The 13,600-nt window shown below is 45.2% G+C and overlaps 1 protein-coding gene across 6 annotated transcripts in view; it reads left to right on the top strand.

The window, feature by feature from the left end:
• ATG2B (autophagy related 2B) overlaps positions 1-12,079 on the top strand; it is an 82,347-nt gene extending 70,268 nt beyond the window's left edge. For 5 of the 6 annotated variants that reach the window (XM_036104678.2, XM_078054175.1, XM_036104679.2 and 2 more), the window contains 5 exons: positions 56-138; positions 1,678-1,799; positions 2,052-2,206; positions 3,111-3,260; positions 6,956-12,079. In XM_036104678.2, coding sequence (XP_035960571.2) covers positions 56-138; positions 1,678-1,799; positions 2,052-2,206; positions 3,111-3,260; positions 6,956-7,186 — 741 coding nt within the window. In that variant the 3' untranslated portion in view covers positions 7,187-12,079. Of the gene's footprint in view, positions 1-55; positions 139-1,664; positions 1,800-2,051; positions 2,207-3,110; positions 3,261-6,955 lie in introns of those variants that run through there. The other variant, XM_078054176.1, reaches the window with a different exon arrangement.
• The last annotated feature ends 1,521 nt before the right edge of the window (positions 12,080-13,600 follow it).

Genomic DNA, 13,600 nt, shown 5'->3' with positions numbered 1-13,600 from the left:
TTTAGATGTTGGGTGTCTCAGTTACACATTAATCTGGCTTTTTTTAATTTTAAAGGGTACGCTGGCTGGGATTCTGATTGGTCTGGCCCAGTTAAACTGCTCAGAACTGAAGCTGAAGCGGCTTTTCTACCGGCATGGGTAGGTTGATTTATACCATATGAGGCTTTATGGTATAGTGACTGTGATTAGCTTACAATAAATTGATCACTGACTTTTCTTAGCAAACATATCATTGTTTTACAGTATTGTGTGCAGAGAGCTTGTTTTTAGAGGAGGCTTACTGATTAGGGGCTACTTTTTTTTTTTTTTTTTAAGATTTTATTTATTTATTTGGGAGAGAGAGAATGAGAGAGAGCACGAGAGGGAAGAGGGCAGAGGGAGAAGCAGACTCCTTGCTGAGCAGGGAGCCCGATGTGGGACTCGATCCCGGGACTCCAGGATCATGACCTGAGCCGAAGGCAGTCGCTTAACCAACTGAGCCACCCAGGCGCCCTAGGGGCTACTTTTTATGCTGAGAGAGTAGTAGTTTGAACAGAGTAGTATTTTTCAAAAACAGCTGTAGTTATTTTTTAATAATTTCCCAAAGTCATAAATTCATTTATTTAGCAAAAAGACTGGAAGTTCACAATGTAATGGTTCTTAGTGGCTGAGAACCATGTAGCAATTTATAGACATTGAGTTAATGCTATGCTAGAGCTTTAAAAATTTTATTTATTTATTTATTTAAGATTTTATTTACTTGTCAGAGAGAAAGAGACAGAACAAGCACAAGCAGGGGGAGCAGCAGAGGGAGAGGGAGAAGCAGGCTCCCTGCTGAGCAGGGAGCCCGATGCGGGACTCGATGCCAGGACCCTGGGATCACGACCTGAGCCGAAGCTTAACCGACTGAGCCACCCAGGCGCCCCAGATTTTATTTATTTGAGAGAGAGTGCGTGTGCACACACAGTGGGGGGGGGGGGGGGGGAGGAAGAGCGAGAGAGAGAATCTCAAGCAGACTCTGTGCTGAGCATGGAGCCTGATGTGGGACTCGATCTTACAACCCTGGGATCATGACCTGAGCTGAAACCCGAGTCTGGTGCTTAACCAGCTGAGCCACCCAGGTGCCCCCTATGCTAGAGTTTTAGATGTTCAAGAAATAGGAGCAGTGGAAGAAGTATACATGTTACTGAAACCTTGTAGAAATTACTAACATTAAACTGGATTATATATATGTGTACATATATGTGTGTATATGTACATTCAGATTGAACATCTATAATATTTTGTCCTTGTAATTGGTAAATTTTCTTTTGTCTTAAGTTAAAAAAAAAAACCCCAACTTATTATGGTAAACGAATTAAGTCAGTCAGAGAAAGACAAATACCATATGATTTTACTTGTGATGAATAGATGAACATAGGAGAAGGGAAGGAAAAATAACAGGGAGGAAGGCAAATCATAAGAGACTCTTAACTCTAGGGAACAAACTGAGGGTTGCTGTGGGGGGGGTGTAGGGGTTGGGGTAACTGGGTGATGAGCATTAAGGAGGACACTTGATGTAACGAGCACTGGGTGTTCTATGCAACTGATGAATCACTAAATTCTACTCCTGAAACTAAAAAAAAAAAACTTCCCCCAACTTATCTGAACCTATGAATTTCTTTCTCTTTTCTGCATACTAATAGTCTTTTGCTCTAGCTTGCTAGGTATTGACAAATTGTTCTCGTATGCAATCACGGAATGGCTTACTGACATTAAGAAGAACCAGCTACCAGGAATCCTGGGAGGCGTTGGGCCTATGCATTCACTAGTACAATTAGGTGAGTTTTCTTTTTTAATCAAAAGATGATTAATTTTGCCTGATCTGCGATTCTTAACCCCTTTGGAGTTATGGGTGCCTTTGGGACAGTCTGTGTGGGGACCAACTTTCTAGAAAACTTCTATGTGTGGTCATACACACCGGCAAGAGCACTCTGCGTCCCATTTGAGGTTAAAACCCCGGGGTTAGAGTGATAGCAGAGATCTGAGCCCCAGCACTCCCACTGATTGCTCCGTGTTGACCGTTGTTCTAGTGCAAGGCCTGAAGGACTTGGTCTGGTTACCAATAGAGCAGTACCGGAAGGACGGTCGCATCGTCAGAGGGTTCCAGAGAGGTGCTGCGTCCTTTGGCACCTCGACGGCGATGGCCGCGCTGGAGCTCACCAACAGGACGGTCCAGACCATACAGGTACCTCTGCCGATGCTGTCCTCCGTACGGACAGGAAGGCTTACCGGATGGTCGGGGGTTTATGTTTCTAAAAAGACCCTGTGAAATATACAGAACATTGAGAATAGATATCTTATTTATGATGATTTAATATCGTGGGGTTTTTTTGGGGGGTTTTTGTTTTTATTGCTCAGCTCTCTGGTGGTAAAGAATTCGTAGAATAAAGCAGTGGAATCCAGTGCAAATTTGTTTGCCTGTTTCAGTTAAATTGTAACTGTTAAGTTAGTCGAGGATTTATTTATTTATTTATTTTGAAAGATTTTTATTTATTTGACAGAGAGAGACACAGAGAGGGAACACAAGCAGGGGAGTGGGAGAGGGAGAAGCAGGCCCCCCCGTGGAGCAGAGAGCCCGATGCGGGGCTCGATCCCAGGACCCTGGCATCATGACCTGAGCTGAAGGCAGACGCTTAACGACTGAGCCACCTAGGCGCCCTAATCGAGGATTTATTTTGCCTCATTTATATGAACAGATCATAGCTAAACGTGAAGGAAGCATTACAGATCAAAACAGTAGACGTATTAAGGTTTGTTAAGTATTAAACTCCAGTTGACCTTATCCAGTTGTTCACAGACAGGGCATTCTCGATTAACCTGGTAACGTGGAGAGTGTTCTCAGAGGGAGAGAGGAGGACTGAGAAAGTCAGCTCAATCCAGATACTAGTTCTTAATGTGCACTTTAATGTTCTTGGTATAAAAGTGCTAAGTTTTTGTCGTGGAGAACTCCTGATACCGCAGACGCACCTGCGTTAGGGCCTGCGAGTCCCTCTGTTCTTCCCGACTCCCCATGGCAAGTGCGTTGTTGGAGCAGAACTCTGCAGACTTTCTTCTGATTCATTTCTTACCTTCTGATAAAATGATTCCAGGCGGCAGCAGAGACTGCTTATGACATGGTGTCTCCTGGGACCCTTTCTAGTGAGCCCAAGAAGATCAAAAGGTTTCCTCACCACCGCTTAGCCCACCAGCCAGTGGACCTGCGGGAAGGTGTGGCCAAGGCCTACAGTGTTGTGAAAGAGGTGAGTGCGTACCTGGGTGCGCGGGCCGGAACCGGCTGGCCCACTTTCCTGGCTTTTGTTGGAAGAGCATTTTGTGGTTGGAAACCCCTGCGAGTGGACTTGGAATTGCTACCAATAGCAAGTGCCAGTGTCTGCACGAGGTCAGAGAAGAGGGCCAGGTAGTGATGGGCTCACAAGGAGAGTCGTGATCTGGAGGAAAGGCTGATTCTCCTCACGTGCAGAAGCCAGCCGGGTAACGGACACGCGCGCACGCTCGCACCACCCAGATGTGGCACGTCGTTGTGCTGCGCTGTCGTACTCAGCTTTGTTTAAAAGCACAGCTTGTCAGCTCAGTCACTCGCCTGATCCCATTCCTGTGCCTTCACTCTCCTGAAGATGGTACACATGTTTTGGTACATGTTTTTATACTTTTACTGTATATGTGTTCATAAGCAACACGTACTGTTTTTATATTTTAAAAGCTAACACACATGGTGTTTAGTGTATGTATCACTGCAACGTCTGCCTTTCAAGGTCTGTCCGTGGTGATGTACGCACGTCTCATTTAAACGGTCTTAGGGCATTTCATCGTAGGGCTGTGGCGTACTTCACTTTCCTATTGGTAGACCTTGTTTTCCCTAAACCACTGCTACAGCAATGTTCATATAAATGTCCCTTTATTCATTTGTGCAAGAGGTTGTTAAGAATGAAGTTGGTGATTTGTAACTATCTGAATCTCAACATTTATTAAGCCTAATTGCAATTTAGTTGCACCAGTGAATCTGGTTCTTAATGGGCACTGTTGGGAGCATTCCCCGTTGTAATCTTTCTTGACATTCTTTTTAATGTGACATGAAGTTTGAGATGGTTTTACTCTTGATGCATGTATTAGGATTTCATTAAAGATCTTTTTCCCCGTCTTTATTCTGACAGGCACAAGTGCCTAGGACAGTCTTTTCCCTGACAAAGTGGCCTCTGTGGTCCCAAATAGTCGGGAGACCACTGAGGTAGGGCCCCGAGGAAATGTATTAGTGGAATAAAGGCAAGACCACCTGCTTTTCTTAAAAGGAGACTTAGTTGGGAGAATAATTACTGGTCAGATCTGTTCCTATAGATGTCAGGATTGGGCCAGTTATCAGTAGACATGTTAGAAATCAGGTTTATAAAAATGATCGTGGGGTTCAGGGCATGGCAGGGGCCGTGGGCCGCAGGATATAATAGCGCTTGGAAATGGAGCACTTTGCAGTTTGCATAACGCTTGCCTGATTTAATCTAAATTCATTTGAAAAAATATTTGTGTGCTTACTTTGTGCCAGGTGTATGGCAACCACTAAAGGTAGGTGGTGGTCCTCACTTGCCCATGAGGACACCGGCTCAGCGGAAATGGCTCCCCAGTGTAGCTGGGCGAGTCAGTAGTGGGGCCTCTATTGGACCCTGGGTATTCGGGTCTGCTGTGTGGTTCTCTCTGAGACTTGACAGTGTGAGCACGGATCGAGATGGTAGGTGCGCTTGATTAGCAAGGAATCTGACTTCCGTGTCCAAAACTTTTTTTTTAAAGTTTTTTATTTTTTATTTATTTTATTAGAGAGTATAAGCAGGGAGAGCGGCAGATAGAGGGAGAGGGAGAAGCAGGCTCCTGCTCAGCAGGGAGCCTGATGTGGGGCTCGATCCCAGGACCCTGGGATCATGACCTGGGCCGAAGGCAGCCGCTTAACCGACTGAGCCACCCAGGCGCCCCTCAAAACTTTTTAAATAGAGGCTCCTTACGTGGTGATAAATGTGTCTTTTCCCTTTTCGATGTTAGTGAATCAAAGATGGAGAGAAAACATTCCAGCTGGTTCACAGATGGGCTCCTCCTCTAGATCCGGGCTCGGCACACTGTGACTTCTAGGTCACCTCTGGCCCAGGCCTGTTTTTGTGTGGACCTACCAGCTCAGAATTATTTTAACAACTTGAAAGGATTGTAAAAAGGAAAAAAAAAAAAAAAAAAGCATACACGATAGAACCCGTGTGGCCCACAGACATTTGCCGTGTGCTGACTGGCCCCTGCTTCCGTCGTTCCCTGGGCGGGAGGCCGGGGCCAGGGCCTGCCTCGTGAGCACAGAGCGCCAGGCTCTGCGGGCGTCTTGAGCCAGTGAAGTCTGACAGTCACCACAGACTTCATCCCCCATTGAAAGGACTTGACTAGCAACAAAACAAAACAAAGAACAAATGAAATAAATACTTGGCTGAGGTAACACACTGAAGTGATAGAGCCGAGATACGAATTCACTTCTGTGACGCGGTGGTGGCCACGCTCACTGGGTTGTAATCCGCTCGGACCTGCTTATTGTCTTCGGGCTAGGGAGGGTGGCTGAGAGAGGAGACAGAGGGATGTGGGCACAGGTGGACCAACCGTGAGCGTTTTCTTTATTGTCACGGTTTCACTTACTGTCGATAGTTTTAAAAACTGCACTTGTATTTGTTTTTAGTTCTTCTGTACGTTTCCTCCCCCTACAGTATTACATGTTTACCCTGCCGTGCCAGGTAGAAATGATACTTTTTAAAGATTTTTTATTTATTTATTTATTTGAGAGAGAGAGTGAGAGAGAGAGAGAGCACAAGAGGGGGGAGCGGGAGAGGGAGAAGCAGACTCCCTGCCGAGCAGGGAGCCCGATGCGGGACTCAATCCCGGGACTCCAGGATCATGACCTGAGCCGAAGGCAGTCGCTTAACCAACTGAGCCACCCAGGCGCCCGAAATGATACTTTTTAAAGATTTTATTTATTTATTTGACAGAGAGAGACACAGTGAGAGAGGGAACACAAGCAGGGGGAGTGGGAGAGGGAGAAGCAGGCCTCCCGCCGAGCAGGGAGCCCGATGCGGGGCTCGATCCCAGGACCCTGGGATCATGACCTGAGCCGAAGGCAGACGCTTAACGACTGAGCCACCCAGGTGCCCCGAAACTTTTAAATTATTAAACATGTTCCTGCTTTATGTTTTCAGAATTTTTTCTATTTAAGCCAATCCTTTTATCTTAATTGAATGTTCCACAATTATCTTTTCTAGTACATAGCTAGTAATTTAAAACAAATAATTTTCTGGAGCTTTGTAGAATTAGGTTTTCTTGTTACAGTTGTCTCAAAGGAGCTATCACCGTATTCCTTTTGTGATTATATTTATTCCAGAAGCTTTATTTGCTAAGTTTGATTTAACTAGAGTGATTAATAGTGCCAGGAAAGCTACTCTTAGATCATTAAATATTTCTTTTTTAAAAGATTTTTTTTTTTTTATTCATTTGAGACACAGAGATAGAGCATGAGCAGGGGGGGAAGCAGAGGGAGGGGGAGAAGCAGACTCCCCGCTGAGCAGGGAGCCCGATGTGGGGCTCGATCCCAGGACCCTGGGATCATGACCTGAGCCGAAGGCAAAGATGCTTAACCATCTGAGCCACCCAGGCACCCCTAAATATTTCTTTAAGCTTCTCTACGTGAAATGGTAGCTTAGCTATATTTTCTACATACACGTGTCACAACAAAATGCTAGATTATAATAATTGCCTCTTATTTTCCCTATAATTACAATTCTGTCATAAATATAATTATCCTGGGTTATCTCAAAAGCACAGTGGGTTTTTTGGTTTAGTTACAAGCATAATGTTGATGAACTCTGCTAAAGTTGTATACAATAGGATAATTTAGAGATTTTTCTGATCTTCTCTCCTCTCCCCCTTTCAGGGACTTACAGACACGGCTCAGACAATTTACGAAACCGCAGCTCGAGAACACGAGAGCAGAGGGGTCACTGGTGCCGTGGGCGAGGTCCTGCGCCAGATTCCTCCCGCGGTGGTGAAACCTCTGATTGTGGCCACCGAAGCGACATCAAATGTGTTAGGTGGCATGAGAAACCAAATTAGACCAGATGTTCGGCAAGACGAGTCACAGAAATGGCGCCATGGGGAAGACTGATATTTCAGACGCGATTCTTTATGGAGATAGTGAGGGTAGAAGTAAGGAGCATAGTGTCCCATTGGCAGCTTTAGAGGGTACTCATTTAATTTTATTGTGCTCATCTCAGGAACAAAAGCATTTCTTAGTTAAATAATTTAATATCAAAGCAACATGCAACCAAAAACTTGTGACATTTTAGGGCTAGTTTGGTACTTGCGTAGAGAAATGTTTGGTGGTTCGTGTCAAAAGTTCTTAAGCGTTTGCTGCCAAGTAAGTGGAATGCTTGCTTTTATTAAAATGGCTGTGATTCTCCTTGCTATGGATGAGAGATCATTGGAAGCCTCCTGTTACAGTACTGAGTGCTCAGAAACTTTGAAAGTGCACTTTGAAAGCACTATTTATGTTGCCCTGAGGAGAGCTGATTTTTCTCAAGGTTTAAAAAGAATCACAGCTTCGAAACTTTCATTGAGAATGAGAGACAGAAACTACAGGGAAAGCAAAGCAAATAGGATTTTAATATAAATAACCCTGAGGAATAAATAACCTAGTCTGTTGGATTTAGTGTCCGTGCACTTGAGAACATTATTTCCATTCCCTCAGAATCTGTGGGTGTTGAGAACGTGAATGTCGCAGACATGTTCTGTTGCACTTTATCGTGTGTGTGTGTGTGTGTGTGTGTGTGTAGATTAATACAAGTCATGTGATCTATTTGTTATGTAATTTACAGATTTTCACAAAATATAAAGAGGAGTAAGACTGAATGTTTGGCAAAGGAAGCTAACTCAGATGTAGTAACTTCCATTTATTTTAAGTGTAAATGAAAATGTGCATTCTATAATGAACTGGGGCCCATATGATTGTTTATATGTTCACTTTTCAGCAGATACAGTGCAAGCTTTTAGGAATGTGTGGAAAGGGAGATTGGAAATGATTTTTACTTTTCTGAAATTAACCAAAAATCCTCCAAATATGCCCTAGTCAGCTATTTCGAAGTACCATTTTTACTTGGTTAACAGTGTACATTTTGATAACCTGTCAGGAATGAATAAAGTATTTTTATTTAAAGGTAAAATTGTTCTATGCTTCCATGAACATTTTGCTTTTCTTAGAGCATATTCATAGATGCAATACTTGGATCCATCCCAAGATACTTGGGAATACTTTCTCAAAACTGATTTTGGTTAATATCAAGTAAATCATTACCTAGGAGTAAGAGGAAAATTGTTCACAAGAACTCACTTTTTGACTTTAGGTGAATCTAGTAGAAAAAATGCAGGACTTTGTGTTCATCCACTGATGTGATGTGAATTTTCATTTTCTGAAGTGGGGAGAATGCCATTCACATGAATTTGGATTTCAGAACTACATTTCAGGTTGGGGTTTGAAAAATGATGTCGAATCGATTCCATTCTCTAGATTTTCTGAACAAGAAAGCAATGTAAGCCAAACATCTGGACATTTAAAATTTATGAAAACTGTGTTAAACAGCATTTAATTTTTGTTTCCTTTTTATTGCTGAAAAAACTTTAAAAAGGCACTGCTCACAGAACCATCCGTTACTCTGTCCCAATTAAATGGAGTCCATGCAGAATGTGATCCTGAGTAAACAGTAGCCACGCCCATGCATCATTGAGAAGGCTCAGCCGGCCTCGGGGGCACGTTCTGACCGCCCTGCTCGCTGACCCCAGGATGCTCCATGCATCCTTAAAACAGAACATACCATGTCTCTTATTTGTGATGATTAATTAAACTGCAAAGCCCTTGATCAACTTAAAAATATAAAATCTCTAATTTTAAAAGACATCTTCCATAGTTACACTATTTAAGTTCAGTTAGATATAGTCTAGGGAGAAATAATCATCCTCTTCTTTGCACTCTTGAGTTGCAAATAGACCCATCTTTTGACAAATTTGGTTTGTAAATCCTAGTGTAACAGAGATCTTCATAATGTCATTTCCGTGGTTCTCTGTCCTGTGCACCCGCAGCCGCAGAATCTGGGTTTGGGAGCCAGAAACCTGCCTCGGAAAGGCCCAGTATCAGGGCTCTGTTCATTGCCAGTTTAACCCAGATGCTCTTTATCTGAGATGTTTATGTAGACTGTATTTGAACACTTCTGCATTATTAGGTATCCTCAATTTGTTCTTTCTTAAAAATGTCTTTTCCAACCTTTATGTCACAGCGACACAGTAAGGAGAGCGTTGGGCAGGACCTTTGGGCTGCCAGATCTGCCCTCACTTGGCAGGTGACTTGTAAGCCTCAGCATCTGTCTGTAAACTAAGGGGCCCAACAGAGATTTTTGGATGATGGGGTGGGTGTGTGTGTGTTTGTGTGTGTGTGGTGTGTGTGTGTGTGTTTGGTAGACTGTGTGTGTGTGTGGTAGACTGCGTGTGTGTGTGTGTGTGTGTGGTGTGTGTGTGTGTGTGTTTGGTAGACTGCGTGTGTGTGTGTGTGTGTGTTTGGTAGACTGCCCCAGACCTGTGACACCCCGGTGTGTGTGGTGTGTGTGTGTTGTTTGGTAGACCCCCAGACCTGTGACACCCCAGGCTGGGGGTGTTTGGAGAGCATGGAGATCACACCACACACGGTAGCCACGGGCTCCCTCAGATCTTGGATCTCTGAGTACTGCATTTCGGAGTGGCCACCGGGCCTGTGTGGTTGACTTTGATGAACTATTCTGCATGGAGTAGACGGCGTGAGTCCACATGTGGCTGCGTGGGGGCCGAATGGGTGTTTCCCCAGCGAGTCCGGGTGAGCAAGCCTGACCGAGATCCGTCAGCGAGTTTAAGACCACAGTGTTAGAGAAGCGCGTGAAGACCACTTCATAAAGACAGCGATACTTCCTCTTGAGTGGGGCTGATGTGCACCCCGTTTCCCTTCCTGTCTGTCCCCAGATTGCTGTTATTTGCCAGTAGAACATTCCCTTTCAATATCTGCCTTTTAGGACAGACGTAATACAGCATTTCTTCTGGACACAGCAGTAAACTTTCATTTTAGTGAAGTTTGGGTCCAGTTTGGATTCCCACTTTAAGCACATATATTTCACATCAATATTTTTATAATGCAAGACTCACTTTAGGGAATCTTTCCAAGTCCCAGTGTGCCTAGAATAGCAAAAATACCAAAAAACTGCTGTTTCCTGCCTCCTGCTGTGTCACTTTTAAATGGTATTAAAATATTTCCAGGAAAGGGGCGCGTGGGTGGCTCAGTCGTTAAGCGGCTGCCTTCAGCTCAGGTCATGATCCCAGAGTCCTGGGATCGAGTCCCACATCGGGCTCCCTGCTCAGCGGGAAGCCTGCTTCTCCCTCTCCCACTCCCCCTGCTTGTGTTCCTGCTCTCGCTGTCTCTGTCAAATAAATAAATAAAATCTTTAAAAAAAAAAAAAATTTCCAGGAAAAATGTTTAGTTTTTAATCCTCTCCTGTAAAAACCGTGTTCTGTAGGTTTGGTGCCCTTGCTCAGTTTCAAAACCATCTGGGCAACTCTGTCTGCTTCTGTGCAGGGGCCGCCAGCCCAGGGGCGTCGGGCCTGCCTCCAGTGTGTTCGGGTCGGGTTCTGGGCACTGTGTACTCTTCGCAGAGCGGGTGGACAGCAGGCCGTGTTGACTTGCAGCCGTGTTAAATGAGAACCCTTCACTACATGGTTTCAGGGTTAACAACTGTCATGACATTCACTTAAATTCTGTAGATGTGAAAAGCTTCGTGACTTTAATCACTGGCCTTTGCTTCCATTTTCTTACACCTGCATCGGGTAGAATGCCTCAGGATTACAGGGAGGAGTGTGGCAGGGCTAGTGTTCGTGGTGAGCAGTCACTCCGTTTCACCTCACATCCTCTTGACCTACTTAAGACATGAGGGCCAATGTCTGTAAAGTTCCTTGAGCTTGAAAGTAAGGGACTGTCAAAAGCAAAGTGATATTCTTTTGTATCTGCAGATGCATCCATCCATTGGACATAGCAGTTGGTATCAAATAGAATAAATCAAATAGAAATTTGTGAGTCTTAGGTTTAACCAGGAAGGCTACTTATAGAGTGTATAATACAGGGGGGGAAATCTATCAAACAATCTTATTTCTGTTTATAGGAAGGTATAGTCGGTCTTTCCATAGAAGCCTAGTTGTGTGCTTTAGTGCCAACTTCCTTTTATCCCCGTATTTTGGGACCATGTAGGTGCACCACCCCCTTTAATAGACCTTGTAAGCTTACGTGGGGAGTATTTTCCTCGATCCTGTTACTGTACATCAGACACAGAAAAGCTCTTCTAACACACCAGCATCGTGGGCTGTGTTGGGGATGAGAAATTTGAGTTTCAACAATTCACACTGAGAGGTCAGCAGTTTTCAAAAACATCAGGGTCCGGGATTTTTGCCTCCCGTCCCAACCGTGGCCACCGTGGTTTCGAGCGTGTGGCTCAGTGGGAAGCGCCGGACTGCGGGCTGCTGTGCGACTCGGGATGGCCGAGGGGGTGGCGGTGGCCTCGGTGACCCCTCCGGAGCCGTGGGCGGTGGAATTAGCAGCCCCCCCTTTAAGAAGTGTGTTCACTTTGCTGTTTGACTCGCGTTCTGCATGCACGAAACGGCAGCTTCCAGCCTTGGGGTGGGTTTCCTAAGCAGCCGGGGGCGCAGGCCGCACTGGTCACTTTTCCACTGTGGACCGTGTGGTGGGGGCGGGGGGGGCGCCGAGTTCGGCTCTCCTGCAAATCCCTCCCGACTTAACCTTGGACATGGAACTTAATCTCACCAGTGTTGTATGCTCCTTGCTGAGTTCCCTAGTTTCCCTACTTAATTTTGGATGTACTTTAAGAACACTACTGCTATATGAGTCTTTTTGTGGAAATGTAACTCGTCCGTGTGACTATGGAAAATATTATGAAATGGAGAGTACGTTTGAAGAAAATTAAAATATTTACTCTTTGGAGTTTGCTTTAAACACTATTGTCTTTCGCCAAGAACGGGCCCCACGGCCTATACAAATCACTTCTCGGGGTGGGGCGCCGGTCTGTGGCAGATCCTGTTACTGAGACCCCGGTGCTGGTGACAGCAAATCGCGAGTCTACCTGCCGCCCGTTTCTGAGCTGCACGGGGCATGTGATGGTAAAGCTTGCCACTCCTCCCCCCTGCAGGTGTTCATCACTCTGTTCTCAGCCCTGCAGTGTGGACTTGCGGCAAACATACCTTCTCGTGTCGGTCTGAGGGACCTAGATAAATACCTGCTAAGTCTGCTCTATATGGGGGAATGTTTTTACTTGTAAAAGAGAGATTTTATTATTTTTTGGGGGGTAGCAAAAAGCAAAGTTTATTAAGCGATAGCAAAGTGATAGTACAAAGCTCCTGAGGAGGGAGGGGGGACCCGAGAGGGTTGCCCTGAAAGAGAGATTTTAAAGGAGTACTTTTTTAAGATTTATTTTATTTTTTTTAATTTTTTGGCAGAGACACAGCGAGAGAGGGAACACAAGCAGGGGGAGTGGGAGAGGGAGAAGCAGGCTTCCTGCCGAGCAGGGAGCCCGATGCGGGGCTCGATCCCAGGACTCTGGGATCATGACCTGAGCTGAAGGCAGACACTTGACGACTGAGCCACCCAGGCGGCTCCCTCCCTTTTTTTTTTTTTTTTAAGATTTTAAAAATTTAATTTTTTGGCAGAGACAGCGAGACAGGGAACACAAGTGGGGGAGTGGGAGAGGGAGATAAAGGAGTACTTTTAAAGGCAGTGCTTTAAAAGGTTTTGAAAGGACAGGTGTCACTGTGTGAAACCACTCAGCTATCAGGGAAGCATCAGGGCACACTTCACACATGGCTCTTGTGACGGAGGGATAGGAACCTTTGTGGGGTGCTCGCTGCCTGCCGGGTGTCGGGGTGCATGGGTTCTTTCTGTAACCTCAGGGCCCCTCTGAGAGGCAGTTGGTGCAGTCCCTGTTTTCCAGAGAAGTCAAGAACCTTGCTGTGGTCACATGCTGTGACTCCCAAACCCCATGCTCATCCTAGGACATCATTTAAGGGGAACTTGCACAGTTGTCTGAATTAGTGAAAGCTCATCACTAATTAGGAAACTAAGAAAGGAATTTTGCTAAAAGATTAAGATTCATGATTCTTAGAATGCTTGAGCCTAAGGCAAGAACAAACTTGCTTCTCCATCTTTCACCTGCATCTCTAGCCCTGCTCCCCTCTCCTGGCTGGGCACCAGCCGCTCTTGTCCTTTGGTTCTGCCACATCCCTGTATGCAGGGGTTAGAGATCTTTCTTTTCCCTTTTTTTTTTTTTTTTATGATGAAGTTCAGGCCCCACTCAGCACCAACTAAATAAGAATCTGCAAATGGGGCTGAGTCAGGGTCTCCACACCTTAGCAATTTTGACATTTGGGGCTGGTTAATCCTTTGTTGGGGGGCCGTCTTGTGCATCGCAGGATGTTGAGCGGCATCCTTGGCCTTACCCGGTAGAGGCAA

This window comes from Halichoerus grypus, chromosome 8 (genome assembly GCF_964656455.1).
Source record: "Halichoerus grypus chromosome 8, mHalGry1.hap1.1, whole genome shotgun sequence".
NCBI lineage: Eukaryota > Metazoa > Chordata > Mammalia > Carnivora > Phocidae > Halichoerus > Halichoerus grypus.
The sequence above is the reverse complement of the archived record's forward strand: the minus strand, read 5'-3'. Positions and strand labels throughout refer to the sequence as shown.